This window comes from Myotis lucifugus, unplaced genomic scaffold, assembly GCF_000147115.1.
Source record: "Myotis lucifugus unplaced genomic scaffold, Myoluc2.0 scaffold_68, whole genome shotgun sequence".
Classification (NCBI taxonomy): Eukaryota; Metazoa; Chordata; class Mammalia; order Chiroptera; family Vespertilionidae; genus Myotis; species Myotis lucifugus.
Genome location: NW_005871116.1, coordinates 3,656,418 through 3,677,808, shown reverse-complemented (window position 1 = coordinate 3,677,808; position 21,391 = coordinate 3,656,418). Strand labels below are relative to the sequence as shown.

At 39.1% G+C, this 21,391-nt stretch overlaps 1 protein-coding gene across 1 annotated transcript in view; it reads left to right on the top strand.

Annotated features, from left to right (window-relative positions):
- Window positions 1-21,391, top strand: part of FYB1 (FYN binding protein 1) — a 132,355-nt gene that overhangs the window by 86,520 nt on the left and 24,444 nt on the right. Inside the window, exons 3-9 of the mRNA XM_006090135.3 lie at window positions 2,493-2,649; window positions 10,910-10,956; window positions 12,492-12,511; window positions 12,944-12,975; window positions 13,783-13,903; window positions 16,280-16,439; window positions 16,971-17,115. Coding sequence (XP_006090197.1) covers window positions 2,493-2,649; window positions 10,910-10,956; window positions 12,492-12,511; window positions 12,944-12,975; window positions 13,783-13,903; window positions 16,280-16,439; window positions 16,971-17,115 — 682 coding nt within the window. The remainder of the gene's footprint in view (window positions 1-2,492; window positions 2,650-10,909; window positions 10,957-12,491; window positions 12,512-12,943; window positions 12,976-13,782; window positions 13,904-16,279; window positions 16,440-16,970; window positions 17,116-21,391) is intronic.

Genomic DNA, 21,391 nt, shown 5'->3' with positions numbered 1-21,391 from the left:
TCACAAGTGGCATATGTGCACCATGGTTCGTAACATCCACTCACAGTCGCTTATTCTCTTTGTGTACAGCTTTTAAATCACTTCTGGATCTATCAAACCACATCATTTATAAATTAAAATAACAAGATACCATTTTCATCTGCCAAACCCAATAGGATGGTAAATATTTATTCCATAATGAAAGAGGCATTTCAAATCAGCAAGTAATAGCTTATTAGATAAATGGGGCTGGGACATTTGGTAAACGATTTAAGAACAACAATAACAATAAAAACCATAAAAATAGATCCTGATCTCGGGCCTTACTCCAAAATAAATTACTAATAGTTTTAAAAAGTTAAATGTAAATAAATAAATAAATACTAGAGAAGTTGAAGAAAAAAGAAGGTGAATAATTATATGTTCTCTGGGTGGGAAAGAGCTTTCTAAATGTAATTCTAAGTGATAGAAATTATATATAAAAGAATTTTTTTGTTGATTTAGATGTAGAGAAAAGACATATATCAAAATATTGAACTTATGACAAAAATGAAATTGATACACTATTTCTAATAAAAATATCTTCAGTTAGGAATTTTTATAAACCTGATTTATAAGGGAACTCATTTTCTCTACCTCAACTCTCCCAAAACAGCTACCAAAGAGATGAGCTCCTGCTGGGAGGATTGCGCCTGGCAGGAGTGTCCCGAGTCCGGAGTGCAGGGCCTGAGCCATCTCAGCGCTCCAGGAGGAGGACTGGGACAGTGAGGAGAGAGGGCGATGTTCTTAATAATCACCACAAGTGAGGAACTTTGGAAAGAGGTGGAAATATCTAAAAGGAATTAGGAAGCTTTTTGTATAATATGCCATTGAAAAGACTGCCATTGACCAGTAAGGAAATTTACAGTTAAGTACTACATTTTCTTTAAAGGTTTTGAAGATTTTTAAGATTTGATTGTTTGTGGCAAGGTTTAGGGTTGTTGTTTTGTTTTTAGTTTGTGTTTGTTTGTTTGTTTGTTATTTGGCTCCAGTAGGCAGGAGCCAAAGAAGTCAAATTATTCTCTTTAGTTTGTCCATGTAAGAAGCAAAACAATTAAGATCCTTAATAAAGAGGTTTTATGAACCAATAAGGAAAAGCAAATACTATTTTTAAAATAGGCAAAGGATTTGAACAGATAATATCATTAAAATTAAAAATGGTTATAAAGATGAAAAAAATGACCTCACTAATGCTCAGACATGTGAAACTAAAACAAAATGTTTTTCAAGAGGCCACCCCCTTTGCCTTTCAAAAAATTGCCCCAAAGCAAGAAGGACATGAAATACAAACTCTTAGGAAAACAAGGCAACATGTATAATTCCTAAGCATAAGATATGAAATCAGAAAGTGAATTGGGGACTGACAAAGAGGACGAGGGTCCAAGCCAAGGCTGGAGATACAGAGACAAGTGATTCGAGTCATTATTTAGCCAATGGAAGCCAGACAGTTTTTAGAAATAACCAATGGTATGCTGGCAAATGTGGAACAAGTTCTCCAGGAAAAACCATGTGTAGGTGTGTTATGTCTACATACATACATATACTAAATTGTATTGATATAAAGGATGTATAACACACAAAATACCGATAATAAAATATACAGTACTTTTCGTTGAAAATTCCATATAGCCCATTGTTGATTTTTATATCTGTAGCCAACCTATGGTTGCAATTAATGAAGAAGTGTAGCCCTAACTTGGATGTTGATTAATATTTTCACTTATGTTAACAAGACAAATGTGAAACAACAAAGATATATGTCAGACCTTCACTCACTTTCCAGTGATTGAGTGACTACTTTGCTGAGTTGTGTAACGGTTTTCAAATCCTGGGAAAATGTTTCCTCAATGTTTTATCCCGTTCACAATGTAATATCTACAGAAGCAACACACTTCTAAGTTTCATCTGCCTGTGTTCATTAACTCCATGGGGGTGGGGATTCTTAAACAATATATAGGTGTACAAAGTTATCATGTTGTGCACTTAAATATCTTACAATTTTATTTGTCAATTATACCTCATTAAGGCTGAAAAAATAAAAGAAATGAGACATTAGCCGTAACCGGTTTGGCTCAGTGGATAGAGCATCGGCCTGCGGACTGAAGGGTCCCAGGTTCGATTCCAGTCAAGGGCATGTACCTTGGTTGCAGGCACATCCCCAGTAGGGAGTGTGCAGGAGGCAGCTGATCGATGTTTCTCTCTCATTGATGTTTCTAACTCTCTATCCCTCTCCCTTCCTCTCTGTAAAAAAAAATCAATAAAATATATTTAAAAAAATAAAATAAAATAAATAATAAAAAATGCCATGTCCCATAATACTTGGAATATTAGACTCTTTAAAGCATTAATTCAACTTAGGATGCATTTCTTACATTTTTATGTTTAAAATTCTCAATTCTGCATACTTGGAATAACCAGTTCTTGTATCTTGAAGACTTGTCTTAATTCATGGTATTGTTTGTTTTACTTCTTAGGTACCAGCAAAGGCCAAACGCCTTACTCAACAGCTTCCCTACCACCACCTCCACCATCCCATCCAGCCAGCCAACCGCCATTGCCAGCTTCTCACCCAACACAACCGCCAGTCCCAAGTCTACCTCCCAGAAACATTAAACCTCCTTTAGATCTAAAGTAAGTAAAAGGTTATCTTGACATTTCCTTGTCAGTCTCTTGCCATAGATTTCCAAAAGATGCTTGGCTGAATGCTGAGGGTTACGTGGTAAAATGCTGGGGACACAGAGGTGGACAGCTAACAGGGAAAAAGAATGTCTAAGCAGCTGCTCTCATACCTCCAAACCCTTGAGCAACTCTTGTTTACCTGCTTTTACAGTGGTTTTTTTCTCTTAAGCATTCATCGGAAGAAAATTTCTACTGCCTTTTTTAAAGTTCTGAAGCATTTTCCAGGTCAGCACCACCACCATCCTTTTCCCCATCATCATCACCAACACCACCACCATTATCACCATCAGCACCACCACTACTACCATATGTTACTGACAGCCTATGATGTGCTAGGCATTTTACATATACAGTCCCTATAATCGTAATGAATTACTCGTGTTATCATCATTTCACAGATGAGGAAACAGAACGCTACAGAAGCTAAATAGCGTCTCCAAGATCACACAAGGATAGAGCAGAAACCTGAGCCAATGTCAGTCTGAGTCCAAAGTAAAACAAGTTTTCTCTCATCATTCGTTTTTCGAGCTGTTTTAAAAACCTAGGAAACTTTTATTCAAGCTTAAATTTTCTTAGAGGGCACATTTTAGAAATGTCAGAACTACATGGGTGGTTTACACATGGGCTCTTTATTTGTGATTTACCAGAATAGCTGGTTGAGGAAAAAGCAAGTGGAAGATTGGAGTAGAATGAAATGTTGTGGGTTTTTTATTTGAAGTATTCAGACTGTGGCAAGCATGGATCTTTATGGCAAGTGAGGCTAGATCTTCTCGTTCTTCTAGAGAATTGCTTTCTGTGATTCTCCTTTTCCACAAGTAAGTAATATTGAGCTGCAGTTTGTTTTTCCTTCACTTCAATCCCCTACCAGATGGATGTTCTTTGCATTTAAAGTCTTAATATCCGTAATCCGTATAATAGAGCCTGTTAGTAATAATATCTGATTGACAGCTTTCTTTCAATGTTGATGATTACAATTTAGAGCAGGGGTTGGAAACATGCTAGTCATGGGTAGCCTCCACTATGTCTCACTTTATTATTCTTTGGGAAGATTCAAAGGCAGTCACCAGAGGGTGTTAGAGCAGATAAGTGACTTTTATCTTCTCTATGGCCAATGACGTGAGTTCCGAAGAACTGAATACCCTTCCAAATAGTTAAGTTTATAAATTCTAATTTAAGTCTCTAAAACCCCATGATATCCAGCTACCAAATAAGAATGCAAGCCATCTGCCTACTAACATATAAATGCTAAATAAATATTAGTTTAATTAAAATAACTAATTAATGTGTTCTTCGATACATCTGATTTCTGTGTAATTGCTTTCCTTTCATATGTATTCAACCTGTGCCCTTTTCTTAATTTCTTTCCTACTTGGATAAATTAACCCACTTGATTTGAACTTAGTACTTTTGACTTTTATGATGTGACCCTACCCCAGCTTCTGGCTTCAGCCTGGCTCCTGGGTCCTGTGTAATTCCAGTGAGAGGTCGTATTAAATAGCTTGAGCATGAATTCCTGAACATTTACAAGACATGGAGACTGGTACATAATAGCTCGATCAAAGAAATGTGAAAAGGAGTATTTGGCACTCTTCCTGCTGTTTGGAGGTCCCCAAAAGCCCCCATATGTGTGATGATTTACTGAAAGGACTCACAGGGCTCACCACAGGTAGTGCTGACAGCTCAGGTTTATCACAGCAGGACTCTGCTCTAGGGCTGGGAACAGCACGTTGAGAAGGTCCTTCTGCTATGAAAACGCAATGCACGTGTGATGCTGCTTCCCCAGAAAGCCTAGTAGTGACAGGTTTTGATTGAAAGCTGGTCATATAGGCACCTGCTACTTAGCAACTACCAAAATGCCAGACTTCTAAAAGAAGCAGCCGTTCATCCTAATCACAGTGTTCATATAGTCTAGACCAGTGGTCAGCAAACTGCGGCCCCTTGAGTGTGGCTCTTCCACAAAATACCACGTGCGGGTGTGTACGTACAGTGCGATTGAAACTTCGTGGCCACACTCAAGGGGCCAAAGAGCCGCATGTGGCTCGCGAGCCGCAGTTTGCCGACCACTGGTCTAGACACAGCAAAGCACTCTTACAACTAGGCAGCTTTTCATATCAGTGGAGAGAATTCTTTAGAAGCTGTGTTTCCAGATACAAGCCAAGGGCCAACGTTGGTAGCAGATTCTTCTAAAAATAGCAGTTGTGGGCCTGCTGTGCTAACCTACTCCCTGGAATCCATAATGATGTTGTGGGGAGTAAAATGTTGTAGAAGGAAGAAAGGATTTTAAAAACAGCCTGGTAACCTGTACGACTATTTCGTAAGGATGCTGGTCAGTTTCCCAGCTTTGCAGGGAATTCTTGCAAAGTTGAAAAGGACCTGCTGATCAGCCAGGCTCTAGTTCTTATTTGATGAAAATAATAGCAAAAGCCACCAGTTATAATCAACTTTACCTTACCCCTATTTCCATCTTATTAAGGACTTTTAATTACAAAGTCTGATTCATCTAAGAGTTGCCAACTCCACAAAATACATACTCTCAGAAGAAAGATGGAGAGGAATAAGAGTCTTAGAGGTTATATTGCCTAGATCAACTACGGGGTGTCCCCCCAAAATAGCTCAATTTTGAAAATGAAATATATGTTAATAAATACCACCTTTATAATTTTTCAAAGTGTGTGTATCCATTTTTTGGCACACCCTATGTATTTGGAGCTTCTGAAAGTTAATTGTCAGATGGAGATGATAGGGAAAATGAAAGCTAAAGGACATCTATAATGTAATATTTTTATATAGTGAGAACTTCTAAGCTCTCATCAGAGAGCTCAAGTAAATTCCAAAATGAAGAAATACCTGGGTTAGAAACTTTCCCCCAAGTAGAGGAAGCTAGATAAGACACAAAGAGGAAATGAAAGCAAAATAGATCTTGATAGTCTGGCTCAAAATTTTACATTTAATGTGAGAGGGAAACTTATGGAAAACTCTTTAAGTAAAATTTTTAAATATGAGTGTTTCTGTGCTTTTCTTCACACCACCACCCTTCAAAACACACACCTGGGTGTTCCCTGGTGCTCCCTCTGCTGGCCTGCGAATGCTATTCCTCCCATCTCCAATCAGTGGCCACCCTGAGAGTCAAGAGCTAATAAATTATTTTACATTCACTCAACAATTACTTTTTAAGCCACTACTTTGTGCCTTTGTAATAAGAGTTCAGGAAGTAGTGAAGAAAACAAAGAACCCTGCCCACATAAGACAGGGGCAAAAGAGCAAAGGAATAAAAATAACAAACAGGTAAAGGATATAGTATGTTAGGAAACATTGAATGCTGTGGGGGAAAATAGCGCAGGGTTGGGTGGTGTAGTGCAAGGGTGGGAATGGGGACAGTGTGTTGCAACTTTCAACAGATGTGAGGGTGGCTCCCTTTTTGGAAGGTACACTTCAGACTCAACAAGGTGAGGGAGTTAGACGTGCAGACACCTGTAGAAGAACAGTTCTAAGTGGAGAAGACAGAGCAAAGGCCTAGACCAGTGATGGCGAACCTTTTGAGCTCTGCGTGTCAGCATTTTGAAAAACCCTAACTTAACTCTGGTGCCGTGTCATATATAGAAATTTTTTGATATTTGAAACCATAGTAAAACAAAGATTTATATTTTTGATATTTATTTTATATATTTGAATGCCATTTAACAAAGAAAAATCAAGAAATATTCATAGTGATGAATACCAAGAACCTACAACCAAGATTACTTTATCCAGCAAAGCTATCATTCAGAAGTGAAGGTCAGATAAAGAGCTTCACAGATAAGAAAAAGCTAAAGGAGTTCATCACCACCAAACCAGTATTATATGAAATGCTGAAAGGTATCCTTTAAGAAGAGGAAGAAGAAAAAGGTAAAGATACAAATTATGAACAACAAATACACATCTATCAACAAGTGAATCTAAAAATCAAGTGAATAAATAATCTGATGAACAGTATGAACTGGTGATTATAATAGAATCAGGGACATAGAAAGGGAATGGACTGACTATTCTTGGGGAGGAAAAGGGTGTGGGGGGTGCGGGAAGAGATTGGACAATAATCGTGCACCTATGGATGAGGACACTGGGTGGGGAGTGAGGGCGGAGGGTGGGGTGGGAACTGGGTGGAGGGGAGTTATGGTGGGAAAAAAGAGGAACCAATGTAATAATCTGAACAATAAAGATTTAATAACAAAAAAAAGCAAAAAAAAAAAACAACAAAGAAAAATCAACAAAAAAAATGAGTTCGAGTGTCACCTCTGACACGCGTATCATAGGTTCGCCATCACTGGCCTAGAATGTTCAAAGACTAAGAAGGAGGTAACAGGCTGGAGTAGAGCAAGGGAAATGAGACGGCAGGCGAATGTGGGAGCAGGGAGAGCAGTTAGGCAGATATGGCAGAAACGCAGGCAAGACATAGAGGAGCATCTCACGAGGGTGGTGTGCAGATTCTGAATATATTTTGAAACAATATGGATTCGGGATGTGAAAGGAAATGAGAATAGAAGATGGCTCCCAGGCTTTTGGCCTGAGCAACACTGAGGAAGATGTTTCCATCAACTGAAATGGGAGAGGCTGCAGGGGAGCAAGTTTGGGGTGCGGAAGGTCAGGAGGGAATGGCTATGTGAAGCTTGAGGTGTCTCTTTTTATTTATTTATTTATTTATTTATTTATTTATTTATTTAATACATTTTATTGATTTTTTTACAGAGAGGAAGTGAGAGGAATAGAGAGTTAGAAACATCGATGAGAGAGAAACATTGACCAGCTGCCTCCTACACAGCCCCCACTGGGGATGTGCCTGCAACCAAGGTACATGCCCTTGACTGGCATTGAACCTGGGACCCTTCAGTCCGCAGGCCAACGCTCTATCCACTGAGCCAAACCAGTTAGGGCTTGAGGTGTCTCTTAAACATTCGAGTGGAGACGTGGAGGAGGCAACTGGGTATAAAAGTGATGAGTCTGAGAGATAGTTCTGGTGTAAAAATATACATTTGAGAGTCAGAGGGACATATTCCACACTTAAAGTCACAAGACTGTTAAGGTCCCTAAGGAAGTGAGGATAACTAGAGAGAAGGAACAAGCCCTGGGTCCTGGGAGAAGAAAAAATCAGGAAAGGAGAATAGAAAGGAACAACCAATAAAGCACACAAAAAAAACAAAACAAAAAAAACAAGAAACAAGGTAGTGTTCCCCAGGAGGAAGCAGTGACCGACTGTGTCCAAGGCTGCGAGGGCCAGTAGGCAAGCGCTAGGCAGGTCAGTGTGGGTGGAAGTCTCAGGAGTAGTGGGGACACAGACCTCATTAAAATGGCAATGGGGTGGATAAGGACAAGTATGTATTACCTTAATCAATAAAGAAAGAAAGAAATGGCTTTAAAAGAACAAGAAAGGAAAGCAACTGGAAAACTCAAGTATAGACAGCGCATTAAAAAAAGAGGGAAGCAAAGAAATGGGGCAGTAACTAGTGAGAAAACGGAATTACGATTTGTACTTTTTTTTTTAAGATGGAAGAAATAAAAGCCCTGGCTGGTGTGCTCAATGGTTAGAGCGTCGGCCCGCCCACCGAAGGGTTGCAGGTTAGATTCTGATCAAGGGCACATACCTGGGTTGCAGGTTTGATCTCTGGTCCTTGTAGGTCAGAGCACTTTGGGAGGCAATCAATCAATATGTCTCTCTCACATTGATGTTTCTCTCTCCTCTCTCTCTCTTCCCCCTCCCTCCCTCCCTACTATTTTTTCTAAAAATCAATAGAAAAAATATCATCAGGTGAGGATTAACCAAAATAAAAGTGTTTGTATACTAATGAGAAAGATCCCGTGAAGAGGGGAAATAATAATGGCAACGAAAGGGAAGCATTCCCGGCACCAGGGACTAGAGCAAGTGGGACTGGAGCTCGGGTGCGGGTGCGGGACCGGCTTTCCAGGGAAAGAATGGACTAGTGAGGCTTACAGGGGTGGGGTCTGCACTGCCCAGAGCAAGGAGACACATCTCTCCCTCAGATCCAGGAAGGGTTTCAGGGGACAGGGTGGCCTTTCTCACCTGCCCGCTCCCCGGAAGTCACTTGTGATTATTTCACTCAGGTCAGGGTGCCACAAGAGTGGAAGAGATTGGAGGCAGGTGAAAATTAGAAAGAATAAATAGCTTTAAGAGCAAAGTCGTGGAGGCCAAAGTTATATCGTATTTTAAATTGTATTGTCTCCCCACCTAGTGGTCAGAACTCAGCTAGCTGTGTTTTCTGCTGTTTTCCTCAGACAACGAGGGGAACTAAAGAGCATCTTTCTCATGCTCAGTGTTCAACAGCTTTAGTGTAACGCGCTTTTTGTGCTATTTTAAATTTTCAATGATAGTTTTAAAGTATGTCTAATTGTTCATATGAAAACAGAACCAGTGGTTGAATATTTTAGTATACAAAGCACATTGCATGGTTATTAATAGTAATGAGACAGGAAAAGTGAGGTAAGAAGAAATAACAAATAACGGGAAGTGACCGAGGTTGGAAAAGGAAAGGTTAAACAGTTCTTTTCCTAAGGTCATCATAGTCGGTGTAAGGTTTGGTTTGGGTTTCTTTTGGGGGGCGGGGGGGACAGAGGGGCTCTAAAATTGGAGGAAAAGTAAGAATTTGCTATTATAACCTTTTTGTTCATTACAAATGCTTTCAATTCTTCCGGATCGGAGAGTTGACGCATTAGTCATGCTCTGCCATTGGCTCACCTGACTTCATCAATGTGAGAGAGACTTTGTTTTGTTTTGTTTTGTTTTGTTTTGTTTTTTGGGGGGGGTGGGTTACAGAATGTATTTTCTTAAGAGAGTTCATACCCAAGAGCTGCTATTTTATCAGTGAAGTAAGAAACAAGGTCACCTGATTTTAGGGGAGAAGGAGAGGAAAGTGGTGAATTGCCATTGACCTAGATGCAAGAGAGGGTTGACTAGAAAGAAAGGGTAATTAGATTATAGAATAGTGCAGAGGGTACAGTCGAGATCAAATGTCAATTATTTGTAATATCCAGAATCAATAAAGTGGCGATTTTCTCCAGCTATGCTAATCAACTGGAGAATAAAAATAGAAAATTTAGATGTTCCATAAATAATTAGGGATTTGTCAAGCCCAGGCATTAATAACTGTGTAGAGCAGTTGGAGTGAAGTGGTTTGAAATGAAGCACCTTGGAGTCCAAGCCACAAATGAGGGGAGTAAGTTTGGAAAAGAGAAAGGAGTCAAAGATTAGAACTAGCCCTAGCTGGTTTGACTCAGTGGATGGAGCGACGGCCTGTGGACTGAAGGGTCCCAGGTTTGATTCCGGTCAAGGACACATGCCCGGGTTGCAGGCTCAATGCCCAGTAGGGGGCGTGTAGGAGGCAGCCGATCTGTGATTCTCATCATTGGTGTTTCTCTCTCTCTCTCTCCCTCTCCCTTTCTTTCTGAAATCAATAAAAATACATGTAAAGGCGGGGTGGGTAAGAGATCAACCGAAGGACTTGTATGCATGCATATAAGCATAACCAATGGACACAAGACACTGGGGGGCAGGGGAGGCCAGGGGAAGGTCAAGGGGAGAAAAAAAAGGAGACATATGTAATACTCTTTGTAATACTTTAAGCAATAAAAAAAATACATTTAAAAAAATTTTTAAAAAGATTAGAACTAAATCTCCTGGGTTTTTTTTTTCTTTTTTTTTTTACTTTTATTTATTTATTTATTGACTTTTAATTTCTTTATTGATTAAGGTATTACATATGTGTCCTTATCCCCCCATTAGTCCCCCACTCATGCCCTTGCCCCCTGTTGTCTGTGTCCATTGGTTAGGCTTATATGCATGCATACAAGTCCTTTGGTTTCTCCTGGGTTTCTATACCATAAACCAAGCAAATGCCTTCAGAATCCAAGAATTGAAGGATTGACATAGTGCTGTTTTAACAAAACAAAAAACCTGTTGCTGCCCTGAAGCAATGGACTCACTGTATGTGCTCACTGTGGATGGACCGTTCTGTGCTCAGGCTCCTGGTGCTCCATTTCTTGGCAGCAGTTGCAGCACAGATATAGGGCTAAGCCTATTCTAGTGACTTCTGACGTTTTTCATCAGAGCAGACATTAAAGAGAAAAGAATTAAAAGAGAATAATTTTTATCTTTTCTTATTTTTTACTGTAAGGTGAGCATCGACTGGTTCTATTTTCACTTTTTCTTCTTTCTTGTTTCCAGAAGCCCCGTCAATGAAGACAATCAAGATGGTGCCATGCACTTTGATGGTAAGGGGCAAGAAGGAGTTTCATTTATCCTTCTGTTACCACATATTACAGAAGTTTAACTTAATCATTTCATAGGGTTCTTAATGGGGCGTCAGCATCATCATTGATCCATGCAAGTCCCTTCTCTAGTTTTATTGATTTATTCATTTTATCACCATGACCCACTCTCTCTCCTCTCTTCCCCTTACCAGAGACAAATAGTCTAATGTATTTAATGTGTATGTGTCTGTATATATTCTTTGCATACTGTTGTATGTGTGTATATATTTCAATTTACATGAATACTATGTTAGAGCTCATTTTGATCTCTTTTTTATTCACTCAACATCATGTGTTTTGGAAGACCTGTCCATGCTGCTATATGAACTATATTTAATTCATTGGTGTTAACTACTGCGTACGTTCTCCATGTGTGTACCCCATGGTATGCATGTTAAGTACTCTATGGTATGCATCCTATGCATTCACATTTTACATTTTACTCCAACTCACTAGTACAACAAATAATAATTCCGTGCACCTCCTTGCCCCCATGTGGACCTCTGAGAGATTCTTTATGGAGATAGACTTACCCAGCAGTGGCATGGCTGCTCCGAAGCTGTGGTGTGTTCGTTTTGACTGAGTGGGAGCCGAGGGCTCTCCAGAAGCTCGGCATCTGTGGACACTCCCATCCGCAGGGCAGGGAGGTTCCAAGATGCCTACCTTTCACCAGCACATGGTGTTATTCAGCTTTCCAATTGCTTCCAGTCTTACGTGTATAAAATGATATCTCATTTTCCTACCTCTGCTTTCTGTTGAGTCTGAGTACTTCACTTGTTCATTAGCCTTTGTGTTTCCTCTTCTGGAAGTTGCCGGTTTATATCCTTTGACCATTTTTTCTTGGGGTTGTTGTCCTTTTCTGGTTGACATGTAGGAGGAGTTTCTTGTATTCCAGATATTAATCCCATGTGAGCTGCAGAGATTGCAAATACCTTCTCTCATTCTGTTCATAGTCTATTAACTTAGCCCAGTCTGTCCTTCACTGAACATATTAAATGTTAATACAATAAAAATTATTAATTTTTACCTTATAATATAAGCCTTATAAGTTTTATTGAAAAAGTCCTATGTCTAGGGGAAAAATTATCTTGTTTAAAAAAATCTAATTAACTTGATTTGTTTGATACATGAAAGCAAATCACTGGGAACAAGTAAGTCAAAAAGAGGAAACTAGTTGTGAGTTTCTGATTATACCTTTATTCCAGAGATGCCCCATAGCAAATATGCGTGCCTTTCATAAAGAGAATGAAGGGTGTCTTCATTATCTTATGAAAGCCAATGAAATGATTTAATAATTAAATGACAAGTATCAAAAAGCCATAAAAAGGATCTAAACCACATATTCTATTTTGTACTTCTATGTCTTTGATAAAACATACTAGTAAGTTTTGTTAGATTATGAACTGCCTGGAATATTATATTACTCTAGTAATCCTGTATTAAAGTGCTTCTTAATTACAGTATGTTAAATTCTATTCTTTTTTTAACCCCTTTAGGTGCTGGAAATCTAGATGAGGTCAGTTTTTTTCCTTCTCATATTATATTGCTGGAACTAGAATATTTAATAATCATTGCGATTCATTTTTTATTAGTATAAACTAACAAATGAAAATTCTTACGAGTAAAGATATTTTTTTCCATTTATGATCTTAGTTCATCTAAAATGCTTGAGACATTAAATACCAATTGTTACTCTGACTCATAGGAATTCTTAACATAAACTTAAGTCTGGCTACACATCTGAATTACATAGCAGGAGATAAAATGAAATCTTCTGGGGTTTACTTTCATGGTCTATCTCTAAAAAGGAAAAAAAATATTTTAAACAAGCCAAATGTACACACACTTAAATTTATGTTTGTTTTGCTAAGTGCTTGATCTTTGAAAATGTGTGTATGCTCCCCTTTTTAATAACTAAGCTTAATTATTATTCATGTTTTCTTGACAGGAAGAAAGTGATGGAGAAACATATGAAGACATGTATGAGTTGCATTTTTTACCATGATATTTTTCTTCTAAGATGAATAGAATGATTTGTAGGTGGGAGAATGGATGGATATTCAGCACTAGGTGGGGAAAGCTTTTTTGTTCAAATGACTGACATATAATGGTAACCTTTATTTTAATACAAAAGACTACAGAGTCTTTATTGTCTGAAGATTTCACAGAGAACTCTGTTAAAACGCTGTTGCATGAGAGACCAGAATATTTTTTAATATAATTTTATTGATGAAGAGAGGGATAGGGAGAGAGAAAAACATCAATGATGAGAGAGAATCATTTATCTGCTGCTTCCTGCACGCCCCCTACTGGGGATCAAGCCTGCAACCCAGGCATGTCCCTTGACCAGGAATCAAGCTGTGACCTCCTGGTTCATAGGTCGATGCTCAACCACTGAGCCACATAGGCGGGAAGAGAGACCAGAATCTTGCCAGTCTAGATAGACCCCATGTGTGTGCTCTTGTACCTGTGAGTGCATGGACGAGAGAAAGGGGAGGGGGGGGGGCGAGGGGAGAGACATTCCGACAAGGAGCAAGAGCACCTTTAGAAACAGTCCCTTCCCTTATTGCATAGGCTGTAGGGAAAGCAGAGCCTTTGGAAGGAGTCCTCTCTGTGTGCCTCCTGCGGGCTTTAAGAACAATCACACAGCCAGGAATGTTGACCACCCCCCCCTCCCCCTTGGCTTTTTACCTTCATGTGACTTCAGATAGAAACCCCTCTGGATAGTGAGCCTTATCACATCAATGCCTGCAGCTGTCGAAACAACCTAACAATGTTTATCCACAGAGAAGCATCCAAAGAACGAGAGAAGAAAAGGGAAAAGGAGGAAAAGAAGAGATTGGAGCAGGAGAAAAAGGAACAGAAGGAGAGAGAAAAGAAAGAACAAGAGATAAAGAAGAAGTTTAAAGTAAGAGCGTGCTTGCTGACAGGTAGAAAAGAGTAACCTCTTTTTATAATTTTCACACAAAAGGGGCACCTGTCTTGAAACCTTACATGGCTGGAGAATTAGTTGTTTTCTAAGGAGTAACTATCCTCACAACAGACTTGTTTTTGTCCAGTATGCTCCCTGTCCCATGTAATATGACAAAATTCAAATAAAATATGGTGGCTTATGCTTAGTGGGCACCCAGGAAATCTGTTGACTGAGTGAATGAATACTCAGTTACTCAAACCCATTGCGGCTCTCCTCCTTACACACTCCATATGAACCTACTTATGCTATGAGCTTGGGACCCCACACATCTCTGGGGCATGTATTATAGTGGTGCAAGGGACACAAGTGTCTCCAGATGAAGACATCTGGAGACACTTGTCTTAGAATAAAGTTCCTATGAGCTACTCTAGCTGCCAATGTCTAGACCTGCCTTGGTTTTAAGCATATGTACACATTGACTTCTGATACCTGCTGTTTCTCAGCCCTCTTCATCTACCTGGATATCTGACCTCTGTCTCCTCTGTTCTCTGATTCTGATGTGTGACACCTGTTACTACCACTAACACTATGTTGCCTGCTCTCTTCTCTTGGCTTCACCATCTTGGATGCCATGGCCCATCTGTGTGGGTCTGGTACATCAGCTATATTTTAGGGTGAGTTACAAAATTATTCTTTACTTTATAAAGGATTCATATAGTTTTCTATAAACATTGAATTCCCCCCAAATAGTTACTACATAGTTTGAGTTGTAAAAATTTGATTCATATATAACTTCTCAGTATATTTATTATATTAAAACTAAACTTTGACAACATGGTGCAGGGAAAATGTAAAGCTTAGTCAGTTGAGGAGATGTAGATTCAAATTCCAGCTATCCATGTTTGTTGGGGAATTAAATAAATTAGTGCACATAAAGCACTGTATCTATTATAAGTTCTCATTAAATTTTTAAAAATCTTACTATAGGTAAGTAAAATTAGGATTACAATGTGAATAGTAAAACATTTTACTCTTCCAGAATGTATGGCTCCAACATTTATATTTTTCAAGTGGAATATATGAAAAATTAATTTCTTAAATGAAAGTCTTCACAACACACAATGAGAGAGCTTATAGTTTTGAAGGAATTATGTGAAGTTTTTCCTGTGTTTCTTTTGGAGAGATCAATTTTGCATTGCTTCACTCATTCATCCAAATAACATTTTTAGTAAGAAAAATATAGTGTGTGGGAATCATACCACTAAATATGAACTCAAACGTTTCTCAAGATTAGGACTTCACAAGCTGTATTCCTCCCAAAAATCTTAATAGATGTCAAAAATAAATAAATTAAATAACTGTAAGAACTGCTCCATAATACCATATTTCCTTAATTCTGAGACATAAAATATTTTGCATTTTGAAATTCTGAAGTTAGGATGCATCTTAACATTAGTGGCACATCATAATTTAAGTTAAGCTGTTTTATTTCTTTCTCAGGGGTACATAATGATTTGTCTCACAATTCATAGCATCATAAGTTCAATAAAATAAGGCAAAAGTCACAATGCATATTTGCATATCAAAAGATCCAAGAAATTCTGTTTTAGAAGATAGCAATTTAAGATTAGAAAATTAGATCTTCAGGATTTGTGGTCTAAACTAGATGATTCCTCTGATGTCAAGAAACCACTGTCCTAATTAGGATATTAATTTTCAAAACCTCACAACATTTGTTTGCTGGGTTTTTTAATTTACAAAGCTATTTCTAAAATGTTATTTTGTTTATGTCAGGTAATGTCTACTCCATGTTCATACACAGACAATATCACAAACTTAGGGAAAAAAAGGAATGAATGAAATTGCTTTTCCCACAAGTACACCCCACCACCACCACCATCACCTACCCCTCCCTTAGCTGTTCTAGGCCTTCTAGAACCATCGGAATAACTTCACAATGCAGTGTGAGAAGAGACCTTCCCGTACCAGGCAAACCACCCGAATATCCCATAAAACCACAGAGCACCCAGAGAGGATTGTCCTACATAAGTGGTATTCGGTTATCAGTGGCTTCCTTTGCAAGCCCTTCACAGAGTTGCTAAGGTCCACAGACCTCCACTCTCTCCGGGACCCCAAGCACATGCACCTGTTCTTCGCTGGTCCTGCCTGACACCTGGGAATTTCCCCTCACTGCTCCTATGAGAGCATCCCAGGAATGACATTCCCCCTCCATTTCTAGTTTAAACTTGTAGCTCTTGGAAACAGGCAGGTTGGCAAGCTGTGGACATACTGGCTTTCAAACTGCATTCCTTAAAGATTCTCTGAATAGCAAAGAAGCCTGTTGTGATTGTTTCCCTTTCCTCTTTGCAGCTAACCGGCCCCATTGAAGTCATCCATCAAGCCAGAGCTTGCTGTGATGTCAAAGGGGGCAAGAATGAGCTGAGCTTCAAGCAAGGCGAGCCTATTGAAATCATTCGCCTCACGGACAACCCGGAGGGGAAGTGGTTGGGCAGAACCACCAGGGGGTCATGTGAGTGCACATTGTCCTATGACTTCAGATTGTCCTCTTTTGGAGCCAAAAATGAGAAACGCACGAATGTTTCCAGAACTACTCATAGCCATTGAGTTAGGAGTTTTGTTCTGGGTGGACAAGGATAGGAAGATTTAAAATGACAGGTGTACTGGTAGTTCCATCTTCATGTCGTCTTTGTTATCTTTCAGTGGGGAACAATGTAAATGTTTCTATGACTCCAGGGAAGAAAAGAGAGCATTAGGCTCCTCGGTGATGTTAAAAGGGCGGGGGGGAAAGAGAGAGAGAGAGTCATGTGAATCACTTTGGAATGTTGAAAACAGACTCTAGGCTTACTCCAAACCACAGCAGCATAAAACTTGGACAAGGTACAGTAAAACGTGTGTCTACATGGGAAGTCTATGAATCAGAATTGCAAGCAAAGAAACCAGGGGCCACTTTAAAGAGCAAACGTGCAATTGATATTTTATTCATAACTTTAAGCTATTTAAGCTGCAGTCACCTGAACATACATCATTCCCCTGTCGGTAGACGGCTACATTAAAACCACTGCTGTGCAGATTGACTATGATTCCTTGAGACGAAAGAAAAACTCTCTGGGCCCTCTTTCATCGAGACCCGCTGAAGATGACCAAGAAGTGTATGATGACGTGGCAGAGCAAGATGAGGCCAGCAGGTATGTGCAAAGCTGCACAGCTCAGGCTGTCTCCTCGCCAGGGATTATGGATTTTAAGGCCCTTCTGTATTTTACCTTCCATGTTTCCTACTGCTCTCTACCACTAAACTGAATGACCGTGTACAGTAAGTTCAATATGGGTGCAAGGCCATTTGAAACTCCAGATGGTTTTGTTTTGCTCTTTGTTTATATGTATCAAATACTCCTTGAAAAATAATGAGCCGTTTGTCTGATCTTGACAAATAGGTCGCTGCTCCAACATGCTGTTCTATAATATCCATTTGACCTTAGGGATATGTTGCCTAAAATAAATATGATTTTGTAAAATATAAGGCATGAAATATAACACTTAGTTCTAAGAAATATAACATTTTTATTCTGAAATCTTTGAGCCTAAATATAGTTGTTGTTCTTATTTGAGCATATAACAGAAAATAAGTGAATGCTTTTTATTATAACTCTACTTCACTCTTTAAAAGTACAAAAGTAGCCCGGTTGGTGTGGCTCAGTGGTTGAGCATCGGCCTATGAACCAGGAGGTCATGGTTCAATTCCAGGTCAGGATATGTTCCGGGGTTGTGGGTTCAGTCCCCATTAGGGAGCATGTAGAAGCCAGTCAATGATTCTTTCTCATCATTGATTCTTTCTCATCCTTTCCTCTCTGAAATCAATAAAATATATTTAAAAGTACAATAGTAAAAACTCCATTCCCTATGATCCCTGTGTATCAACTAAGGGGCCAACTTTCCATTGCCCATTCATTCCACCAGATTAGGATGAAGTTCCCCCACACAAATCCTGGGAACACCTTCCCACAGCAGAGGAACCGAACAAGACATGGAGGAGCCAAGAGAAGAGAGGAGGCAACTCTTCCCATGTCCCTTTTCTTCTCTTCCCCCTCTCAGGCTTCCGCTTCCTTTTTCCATGACTCCTCCCGTGTCTCTCTTCCCTAGCTCCGGTCTTCCTCATCCATAATTCTCCTTCTTGCTCTTCCATTCCCCCTCTCCTTTCATTCCTTCTTTCCTCCAGTGTCTCCCCTTCCTGGTAAAATCATAATCTCCTCAAGTTGAAGGGAAAGAAGGACAATGTCCACCCCAGCAACAAACCCTCGTTTTCCTGGGCCCACATTGTGGCACTGGGAATCCGCCACTGTGGTCCCCAAGCACGTGATCTGTGCTAGATCTTCTCTCTGGTAAAAATGTGTGCCTTCTTTATCACTCAGATTTCAAAGAAAAAAATGTTTTAATTACCAACCATTAAAAAGAATTAAAACTATCAAAAATAGTAACATACTTTCAAGACACATGAAGAATTGAATTTCCCTCTTGTGGTCTTCCCCTCTTGGTGTTAATGAAATTTGTTGTGTTTCTTTCTGGCAGTTTGATCTAAAATGAATTATAGCCTGCAATGCCTTCTTACCATGTTATGCCCATAACTTATGCAACATACATCAAAACATGCAACATGAGCACTGGTGTTTACAGATCATGAATTGGCTTTAGTCAGCAGAAACCCATTAACCTAGTTTGGGAGTCAGTAAATGTCAGTTTCAAGGTCAGTTAAAGTTCTACATAGTCACAGTCAGATTTATAGAATTTTTGGACATACATCTTCTACCTATATTAGCATGTTATAGTATGTTTATCTTTTAGTTATTTTTTCAAAATCACATTTCTCTTGTTTTGGGGCTGAAGAACCGCATCGTATTAATAAATACATGTGTACAGTGATGCACATACTCAAGAAAAAATAATCCACAAAAAAAGAAGGGTATTTTTTAAATTGAGCATTCTTTAACCATACTAGGTGACTAATTCCCAAACATTACTACCTTCTCCATCTCATCAAGTCCCTACATCCCACAACTCTAAAAGACATGTAGTAGAGAATCTTCTGTGTAATAAAGTGGAACTGGAGGTATGGTTTTAATGCTCCATATGTTAAGCAAGTATGGAACCACAATATTTCCTAGCCTCTATTCCTCTCGTGCGTGCTCAATAAGAAAATGAAATAAGAGACATAATTTCTACACAAGTTTTGTTTTTGAAACTACAGCTGCTGCTAGCAGGGATCTCATAACAGAACATGCTTTGTCCCTAGAACAAGAAAAGATGCTGACGGTAGCCTAGCCGGCAGCTTGTCCTGGCAAGAATAGGAGACAGCCCCCTCCTCTCCTCCCTCCTCCAGTGCCTCCTGGTCCCTTGCACACTTTACTCTTTCCTGATCCCTCCAGGGGAAGGAGAGCTGACTGTGCACTACAACCTCTCTGAGCAGACACAGGCTTGAAGGCTCAGGTCCTGACAGCTGTCCTTCTCTTTTTCTTCTCATTTAAGACAATTTCTGGAATAAATATGAAAATTGAAAGAAAGGAAATTACAAATGCAAATTCCAATCCTCCATCACATAGCAAAATTTTTCTATATATGTTGCCCTATCTTTTTCCTTCCATTTATTCTTTTTCTCTTTCCTTCTCTTTTCTCACACTCTCCCTCTCCTTACCTCTCTTTCATTTGTTAAATGTTTTGTATTCTACACAGGGAGTGGTTTGAGAAAGCTAAAGGATTGCTCTAGGCATGTGGCCGGGGTGGCTCAGTTGGTTGAGCATGAACCCATGCACAGAGAGGTTGCCAGTTAAATTCCCCATCAAGGCACGTGCCAGGCTTGCAGGCTTGATTTCCAGTAGCGGGTGTGCGGGGTACCGTAGATAGATGTTTCTCATTGATGATTCTATCTCTTCCTTCCTCTCTCCCTAAAATTAATAAAAACAGAATTGCTCTAGGAATTAAATCATGTGTGGCAGCTTTGCTCCTGACTCTGATAACCTGGTTCCTTGGGAATTGAGTATCAGAATTTCCAAGATGGGATATATCTGCCATGAGTGTCAGCCAACCAGATTGTAACTCTTCACATAATTCTAACTCTCTGCTTTATGCTCAAAAGCAAGTGTCAGAGAATATGAGTGTGAAAATAGTTGTAAGTAAAGAGGATACTTAAACTTCATCAAAAGTTAATTCCTTGCTTACATAGTAAAACATTTATAGAGTGATTTTCTATAAAGTTCCATTAGCAAGACATTTTTATTTCTACATTAACCATAGATTTGCATCAGACCAATTTCTCTAATCTGCCTTTAAGGTTGAGGAAGCAGATATGAGCATATAATGATACTGTCTGGTTATAATATCAGACTGATAGCTGTTGTGGGTAGATTAGCCAAAGGGTCAACATGGCAGTCCAGGGAGTGCAGCCAGAACAACGTTCTCCAGGAGCGCAGGATGCTGAGGTTCTGGTCTCAGCTCTTCAGTTCATTGAAAAGGTTTTGCCAAGTCATTTAATTTCTCAGAGCTTCCGTTTCTTTTCAACAGATTGAAGGAATTGAAGCAGATGAATTCTGAGATGTTCCAGGTCTCACAATTTACACTTCCTTTGCTGTCACAGAATTCACATTTTAGTGGCAAACACAGGCAAGGAAACAGATGTTGATAAACTAGGGATATAGTACCCTAGGTGGGGCTCAGTGGTTAGAGCATCGGCCTGGGGACTGAAAGGTCACAGATTCAATTCCATTCAAGGGCACATATCTCAGTTGCAGGCTTGATCCCCAGCCGCAGTTGGTATGCAGGAGGCGACCAATCCATGTGTCTCTCTCACATCGATGTTTCTCTCTCTCTGTGGCTCTTCCCCTCCCTTCCACTCTCTCTAAAAATCAGTGGAAAAAATATCTTTGAGTAAGGATTAACAAAAAAAAATAAATAAATATAGGGATATAGAATGATATATAAATAAATAAGAAATACAAGCAGTCTGGATTTAGAAAATCAGGGACTACACTCTATAAAGCCCTATGAGTAAAATTTCAATTTTTAAAACTTGTCCTGTTTAAAATAAGATGTAATGTTATGTACTAAGAGCAAAATGCTGTGGTTATAAGATGTTGAAAGAGAATTGATTTAATGCAATAATAGTTCTATATGCCTCATGGAATAATACTCTTTTTTAATATAAATCCATCTATGGAATGATGTAATAATGTATAATCTAAAAACTGCCTTATGGGAAAATGTTAGGAGCAAACAGTATCATTGTTTTGAATACTTCATGTAGTATCAAAACTCACTTGATTCTTATTAAATTTGTTTTGTATTTTGCTTTGTTACTATGGGCCTTGTTACTATTCATCTCTTATGAAACAGAGCAATTTTTCTTCTTCTTCACATATCCTAAGAACTTTTAACTGGAGTCTTATTTCTCTTTGGTATAACTGCTCAATACAAGTA